General features: G+C 30.7%; 1 protein-coding gene across 1 annotated transcript; it reads right to left on the minus strand.

Annotated features, from left to right (window-relative positions):
• Window positions 1-6,900: 6,900 nt before the first annotated feature.
• Window positions 6,901-8,733, minus strand: LOC134710318 (uncharacterized). The gene is made up of 3 exons (XM_063570631.1): window positions 8,470-8,733; window positions 7,565-7,939; window positions 6,901-7,198 (listed from the first exon to the last, which is right to left on the minus strand). Exons 1-2 carry the CDS (start codon window positions 8,692-8,694, stop codon window positions 7,745-7,747), a joined length of 420 nt encoding a protein of 139 aa, XP_063426701.1. The 5' UTR covers window positions 8,695-8,733; the 3' UTR covers window positions 6,901-7,198; window positions 7,565-7,744.
• Between the last annotated feature and the right edge of the window lie 469 nt (window positions 8,734-9,202).

Raw genomic sequence — 9,202 nt, forward strand, 5'->3', positions numbered from 1 at the left:
GTACTTTGGGTTTTCAGTAGATTGAAACAGTCACTTATAAACTTGAAAAATAAAGATACCAAAGAGACGCTAATCACAGGAATAAGTTTGAGATGCTAAGATATTATATTTGTATAGTATGTGTACTTATGATATATCCGAGATCTACTGATACACACACTTATTATAAACACTGAACAAATTTTCCAATTTATTCTATATCTTTTTGTCTAAAAGCGAGAGTATGAAACTGTTACGTTAGAAAACATAAAATGGAAACATGCTCGCTATATAAGTTTGTTAATCATAAGTAATAATTTAGTGAAAATTATGGACCAACTATCAAATAACAGAAATTCAAAGACACAAAAATACAACATAGATCAGATTACTAGAAGCAATTATAATATAGGTTTAAACAAAAAAAAGTTGTGTGTCTGAAAATGCTAAGTATAATTATATTTCATAAACAGCAATAGTATATACATCTTTCTTTAATATTTGTTTACATTTTATGTTAGAGTTTCCCGAGGTTGTTTTACAAAATATACGTGTGTAACTTGAGAAGATATACGAGAAGTGAGACATTTTCACAACATATTCTACATACATGTAATTCTTTATTTTAAGCAACACTAGTAAACAATTCTTGTTAAGCTTTTCGATTTACTTTGTATTTCAGGTTGTTTATTTTCGAAAAATGGAGAACCCACCCAGTACATGTACTTTCTATTTTACCTTAGTCATTATTTTCACATTAAAATTCAGACAGCGTTTAAGAATCGCTGCGTCAAGCTACCCGTCCTTTTTGCATATCATTAAACTTCGTGGGGATGTTGATAGATAATAAAACTACCCATCCATATTATTAATAAACAACTTTATAAATAAGAAATATTCACATTTGAATAATTGAAAATAAAACCTGTGACATAAACAACATGTCATGTTTGATTTCTTAAACTTACAAAGACTAACAAAATACTTTCCATTCAAATTTATGATTGGTACTTTTTTCAAATAATGCAGTACTTTGGTCAATCAAATACTATAATAGAGAGACTTGCAAAAAGTTCTATACTACGATATAATAAAATATCTTTGGAATAGTATTGTTATACTGGTATTTCAGTAGACAAACAGTATGTATGTATTGCACATCAAAGTGAAGCGTCATAGCATTTTTGTTTTTCTTACAAATATTATATCTGAATTTTCCACAATCAAAGGCGTTGAAAATCAAAAGCCAAAAGAATCTAAAAAAATTACTAAAAATTGTTTATGGTTATGAGGCAACTGAACATGACAATTTACTTCTTTAGGAACTGTCATGCTGTAAACGACTTCCTGATGTCTTCTTCTACGTTTTTTCTGGTTGCTGTGCTGGACTCATTTGTAAAGTACTTCGTCATTACTTTGCATGGTCCGTATTTCGATTCGATGTTTCCTTGGTTTAGATGACAACAATCTAGTCATTAGAAACCAAAATAAATGAATCGTTGAAGATGTAAAAACTATCAAAAATCACTTAACACAAGCAAAACCAGGCGTATAAAGCAGAACTTAGGATACATGAACACCCTAAATTCTATTTTCTAACTCAGTTCTAGATACCGATTTCGGCAACGTTATTTGCGAGATGACGACAAAACTACATATGTGCATCGAAGACCATATATTTTGGGGGCTGGGGGGACACCAGACTGAAACGGGGAAAACAATTTAAAATATTGTCATAACTTTCCTAAAAATCTTCATCAATTTCACAGAAACAATTCAAACATTAAGAAACACATAGGGCATATCAAGATAACTTGACAGTACAAATATGTAAGTATCCTAGGCGGCAAATAGTTTGGATGAACTGAATGATGATTTCTCGCAGCGACAATTAACAGACTCAAGTAAGAAATGGAAAATGGTTGAATGACTCGTGCGTGTTAACAATAATGAATCAATTCTTTAAAACACATAGTCTGATATGTCTATGACATAACCACGAATATGTTTGTGTTTGCAAAATCAGCAAATTATTTTATTAATGCTTTTTATTTGCCCCGACAATATAATTACAATTATTCACAATCACAATTTATTTATACGATTATATATAGTAATGCATTTTTATAAATGATTACTTTGAATACAAAAAACAAACTTACACGCACATAAAAGAGTGGAGGAAGGACAGCATATATACAAGTTTTAAAAATTTTGAAAAGGACTTTTGCTATCGTTTATGTTATTGTACAGTTTGTATTAAGTATTTTTTATTTTGTACACATTTTTCACATTTGCCTCGATAGTATTTTTATTTAAATGACTCAATGGTTGTAAACATTTCACCGATTGTCTTTACTTGTACATTAAAACATCCTAAAAGTATGTCTATGGTTTTAAGCCCATCGGTGTAGATGCCAATAGTTATCAAAGGTACCAGGATTATAATTTAGTACGCCAGACGCGCGTTTCGTCTACATATGACTCATCAGTGACGCTAATATCAAAATATTTACTAAGCCAAACAAGTAAAAAGTTGAAGAGCATTTAGGATCCAAAATTTCAATGAAAGTTGAACTTTGATGGTTAATGGTAATTTTGATATGCCTGTAATGAGTCGTGATAATGTCAACAGCGGGTTACATTTTGTTTCATTATTTTTTCATTTTTTTTCCACTAATTTTTTTTTTGTGTGTTTTATAAAATTTGTTTTGCGGCCAGATTTATTTCAATATATAGCATTTGTGGTGATACGACCTGCAGATTTTTTACCAATTTGTTGGTGTAAGCTTATTCTTTGATACACATTCATATACAAACAGATATCATACACTGCGGCATTCACTGCCTTCGATTTGTCGTCCGTTCATGTTTATATATTATTGGTTTTTATTTTATCATTTCCAAATATTCTTCAACTGCACTCTTGTTTTTTAACTTGTGGGAAAACTAAAACGTGCGTGAAACACATTGTGGTTTTACGAAAATTTTCATAAATATGTACATTTATTTGAAATCAATCAAACCTGATATAAGATAATTTATTAGGAATAAAACTAATTCCAAATTGTTAATTTGAAGGAAAAAATATTATCCAGATATAAGTTGTAAGCGTGATACATGAGAAAAATAACTTAATGAACGAAACACATGCATTCTTCCATTTATGAGTATCAATATACAATCAACAGTACTGTAGTATATTGCGTGAAATGTTTTCTTTGACCTTAATTTTGTTTACAAAGTTTAATGAAATGGATTTAATTAAACGGGGTGTCAACTCTTTTAAAATTTTCAGTGGAGCCACACAAACAATGATATGGGTTGTTGGGGGGAAATGACAGTATCAATGAACGTAAAACAACTTAGTTTGTACTTGAGTAAATATTCTCCCACAATATTAAGTCCATTCAAAACGTACTGAAGCAACTTTAACATAAAAATTACCCAAAATATTTCTTAAATCATAAGAACACGCTAATTTGGCACGAACAGGAGGATCATTAAAGATAACAATTTCTTCATTATTTCACGTTCTGGGTAGCGGAAAACATATTAATATTAGCAAATGACAGTCATCTATTGTGCTAATGTTAGTATGAATGCACTACAGTTACTTGCTTAGCATTTTTATGTGACGGGGAAATGTGCTTTATAAAGAAAGTCGTACTACACTAGGAGTTTTACAATAATATGTCAATTAAAGTGACATTTGCACTTTTACTAGTCAGAAAAGGTAAATTCACTAAGTAAAATCACAAAAATAGCGAACTCTGAGGTAAATTCAAAACGGACAGTTCCCAATCAAATGTCAAAATCAAATGATAAAAGACATCAAACGAATGGATAACAACTGTTACGCCTTCCTCTAAATTTACAATGAAAACAAAAAGAGTACCATCATCATGAGGTCTTTCATTTTTTAGTGTGAATCTTACTTTCACCCAGTTTCCTCTTCGTTAAAACAAGATCATGAGAACAACTAGTCAGAGATTACTCTGACGTCCGACGGCTGTTTAGCCAGACAAGCTGGGGCCGTGGGACGTCAGAGCTGGTTCCATATCAAAAAGTAGGTATTTGCCCACCCAAAATAGATGCGCTGCTTCCTCGCTTCTGGAGCCGACTGAAGGCCTTGGAATTATATAAATCGGGCATCAATCTCTTCAGTTTTCATTTATCTCTTCATTTGTGTAAGTTTTACCTACCTGCCAAACCTTTATTTTGCTATATTTTAACATTTTTCAAAGAGACCCATGATTTCTCCATTTTTGACTTTCATTTTCAAATGGACATTTAATAATAAATTCTTTTAAAATTTGGCTGAATGGTAAAGAAATTACATGCCAAATACTGCATTCATGTAAGTTCCCTCATAAAAAAGTGACATTTGAAATTATAGTTGGTATTTTGCATCTTTTTATATCTAGTGTTTTTCAATGTTTTGTTTATAATATGCATCAATTCAGTCTATAGCAATGCTGATGTTTGTTCGCATGCAGAACTTTAATGGTTATTAAATATTTGTTCAGTCCTTGAAACAATTGTATACAGTAACATATAACATATATCATATAAGGTAATGAGTAGGGTTTAATATAATTGATGATTCATTTCATTATACAAACTAATAAATTATCATTTCTTTCCTGATATATGTCAATTGAACATGCTATATGCCATGCTTTAATAATGTCAAGATTTTTGACACCTTTAATATTTATTCCGCTTAAGCATTCATAATTAATGTTTACCAAAACATATACAGCATCATTTTCAAAATCACTAGCTTAACATAATAAACTGTTTTGAAAAATTATTGCAATATCAAATCATGTATGGAAAAACATTTTACAAGAAAGGTTTTGAGAAATAAATCATACTTTATCATTTTGTTCTGTTCGAAGTATTATTCTGGATGTACCATCACCAGGAACACTCTTACAATGAGTCTTATGTCGACGAAACTCGCGTCTGGTGTACTAAATTATAATCCTGGAACCTTTGATAACTATTTACGCTATGGGAATATCTCAAATTGAAAATTAAATTTGTAAATTGAAGAAAGACAACAAACACTCAAATAAAAAAAGAAACAGTAAATTAAATCTCCCCCTCCCGAAAAAAATAATAAAAGGTAGAACAACACCAACACTTTGAACAGGTGGTCATATGGCGTGAACATTCTGTTCGATGTTGTGGCGTCAAATTATAGTGAATATTAGCTATGAAAGCATTGGTTTTTAAGCTTCTTTCTCAATCGATTATATAACTTCAGGTCGCTGGACTACTGAAATGCACTTGTTGAGTCGATTATTTTATGGTTAATGAATTAACTGTTCGCACGTCCTTGATTTACCATTTTGAAGACTGCAATAGTTAAGCATAGCGGTAACTTCGTTTTGTGTCTAGAACAACTTTTAGCACATATAAAGTAAAAATACATCAAGTGAGGGCAATCAAATAAAGGCAGCAGTAGTATTCCGTTGTTCAAAAGTCATCACTCGATTGTGAGCAAAAAATTCAGATTACAAACTAAACCCGAGAAAAACACATCCACTATAAGAGGAAAACAACGACAAATCATAAATAAATGAGAAAAAGGCATCAACATGTCCATGAACACAAACGAAAAGTAAGGTGAACTCAACAAAAAATTGATGTGAACTCTAATTCTTAAATGAAGACACCAATATTAAACCACTGTTTGAATCTCATAAATCGAGAAGGAAGACAAATACTGGTAACAAACAAAAACTATGGAAATCGCATGTACTCCAAAAGTTTCGTCGTAAGGGTAAGAGTCTTCTGCTAAGCATATATCCTCCTACACGCAAATCTACATTAAAAATGTCAAAATGTGGAAAGGACACAAAAGGTTAAATAACAGATCAGAGGATTTTTCAGCTCGGAAGAGTCCCAAGAATGCAAAAAACTTCGCTAGAGAGTTGAAACATCCAAACATTGAACATGTATTCGTCAACCAATTCTTAAATTTGACCGTAACACTTATGTAGTATCAAATTCAGTCATTATTCCCTTCTCGTAATACTATTGAAGCGTTTTACTCTTTTTTAAGAAGCACGACCCTCTTTATTAAGAAGAAAGTTTGTAAGTAAACATGCATGAGTGTAACGTATTAATTGAGTTATGCAAAGGCCATACGATGGGACACAGGGTATGGTACTAAGAAATAGAAATTGAAAGTTAACAAATTAAAAAGATTTAATTGGGGAGATCTAAGCACATATTATCGTTCAGTAATATTCAAATCGAAGAATTTTGTAAACTTTACAATTGACTTCCAGACAAATGGAGATATTGTCTCACATTGTGATGCCGTACATCAGTTGTATGTAACAAACGTTTTCATTAGTCTGTTTGCTTGTTTTGATTGTGTTGATTTGTAAGATTTCTGTATTATCTCATTGATGCTTCCAATGTAGTCGGTTTGGTTTTTTGTCAGACATTTCTGATAAGTTTAAACCGCAAAATTAGAACTGCACATACTCATTGAATACATTTTTCTCAATAAATTATGTTTCACTTTAATTAGAAAAAAACCCAAATGATCATAAAAGTCTTAAGGGGAGTTTTGTGGAACTTATCAAACTTCCCTGTAAGTTAAATTTGTAAATAATATTATATTCCTAGTACCTTTGATAACTATTAAATATAATTTTATCTTATTGATCAAGCTTTTATCTTTTTAAAGAACTTTAATTTTTGTTAAAAACGTCTTCCTTGTATACAAAAAGCAAAGGATACAAAAAAGAAAAACCAAACTGTTATACTTATCACGAAACTCCTTCCGTTTACTTTTATTGGAAATATCAGCACCATTTAATCCACTTCCAGTACATAAGTTAAACAATGTTTCACTATACGGTTGATTCCTTTGCAATCTGGCGTACAAAATTGTAATTCTGGTATTTATGATGAGTTTATTTGCTCACATAATCAATTCATAACAACATATTTTTTATCATAAAATATATATAAAGACAAATAAACAATAACAACATAATTAAATGAAAGAGCGACGAGTCATGGGTATTAAATTTCTATATAGTTCGTATGAGAAATTGTCTGCTTGTGAGTATCACTGCTTTGGACATGAGTATTATATTTCTATAAGTCCGGATAAAACATCGTCTATCTAAGACTATCACTACTTTGAATGCTCGTTTGTGGAACCAGAGTGTACATGTATAATGGACATCTGAAATGAAAAGAATAAAATATTATTGATTCTGGACAAAATTGAAACATATGGTTATCTGTAGAGTTGTATGTACAAATATGTTAACCCTTCACTAATTGAAAAAGTCTCAGTCTGAAAAATGATTTATTTCCATAAATTGTATATGTGTAATTATATTACATTTGTATACTTGATTCTGCTGCAATAAATGTATTATCTCAGTCAGTTTTAAGTGACGGTTTCCCATAATTTTGTATTGTAATTAAAAGAAGTTAATAAATATTTTACCTTACCCAGTTCAACTTTCCCCTTTAGCAGATCGACATCCTATTCAAACGTTAATCATATAAAAATACGTATACATTTTATTTCATATATACTTACAATGGACAATGCTGTTGTATAACTTATAGATGTTCAATGTTCTGAGATCAATCTATATCATCTAAGACTAGAATATCGATTCTGCTAGTTATCAATATCCAGAATCAGTAGCAGTATATTGGACCGCTGTTTTTTGGAAATCTCTGCGTCGTTTGCATTTTTACCATTACTATTTTAACTTCAGTGGTCACTGTTCAATGATAGAGTAGACATACTTTGGGGCATATTTGTTTCTCTCCTGTCAACACCATCTATACTTTCCGCTACAGAGTCTTTGCTCACGCCATACAGTCTCTTGGTTTTTATTTCTTCTATTGTTTCATTCAATGTCATTAGTTGCTTCATCAATGATAAGTCTTGGTCCACAAGCGAAGCCTGGAAAAAATATTTCATAGTTTTATTTAAAGGGAATGATATAGCAAGATTAAGTTTACCCGATGACTCATTATCTTAAGAAAGTATATATATATTTACATATACAGTGCTTTAAATTGATCCATACATGACTAAGGTTTAAATTTGAGACATATTGATAACAAAAACACTTATGTGTTATAACGACCATAAAGAAGACATTTCAACCAAATTTTTCAATGTTCTTTTATTTATTTTTCAATGCAATTATTATATATATATTCCTTCATAAACCTATTTTAATAACATAACGTATCGATGCTTGTACGTTACAAAGTATGCAAAATAAGAGTTCGAAAAGGTTGCCAATCGAAAGCAATTATCATTATTAAATCTTCAAACGTAATTTTGTCTGTTATTAGCTTGGTTTTAATTGGAAATCTATAACAGCGGGTAGATTTTGTTAAAAATATAAAGAATGAAAAGGTAGATTGACCATAACAAATACAAGATAGAATATAAGTATTAGTGAACTATTTGTATTGACTCACCATTTCTTCTCGTAGCTTATCCATAGCCGTAGAAAGTGAGGTTCTTTTCCCTGTACCGACATTCTTTTCACTATGTTCATTAAGTGATTGCTTGAAATCTTCTGACGCCTTCTTACGATTCAAGTAAAATGATCTACAATTATTTTGAAGATCCACATTTTCTTCATATTTGTCCACAGTAATATCAGGAATATTCTGATGAGACATGCTTAATTCCAAAACCATATTTATTAGTATACGTGTTGTAGATCTTTATAGTTTAAATACAAGATTAAATGATGTAAGCATTACTTTAGATGGTCTTTTTATACTTCAACAGCTACCCTACGATTGTTCTGATTGGTCAAAACTTACAGGTAAATATTATGTTCACGGTGGAGTAAGCAAACTTACGGTATTCCACTTTATGTAGGACAAATGCTTTTTGACTTAGACAACTTGTTTTTACTTCTTTGGCTTGTATCCAATAGCTGTAAATGTATATTTACCACATGATGGCAAATAAAATTAGGAAAAAATACTTTTAATAGTGTCACCATCTGCTAAGATATCATTATTAATGACGCATTTGCATGCATCCATTGAAAGTTTGATTTCTTCTGATTGATATTATAGTCTTGAATAAATTATTTGGTATTAGATGTTATAGGCTTTGAACTACATGTCAGTTACTTTGAGTACTCTCATATCTGTACTTTTTGTCTTTGTGTCTTTGTTTGTTTGTTGTGTATCG

Source organism: Mytilus trossulus, chromosome 1 (genome assembly GCF_036588685.1).
Source record: "Mytilus trossulus isolate FHL-02 chromosome 1, PNRI_Mtr1.1.1.hap1, whole genome shotgun sequence".
Classification (NCBI taxonomy): domain Eukaryota; kingdom Metazoa; phylum Mollusca; class Bivalvia; order Mytilida; family Mytilidae; genus Mytilus; species Mytilus trossulus.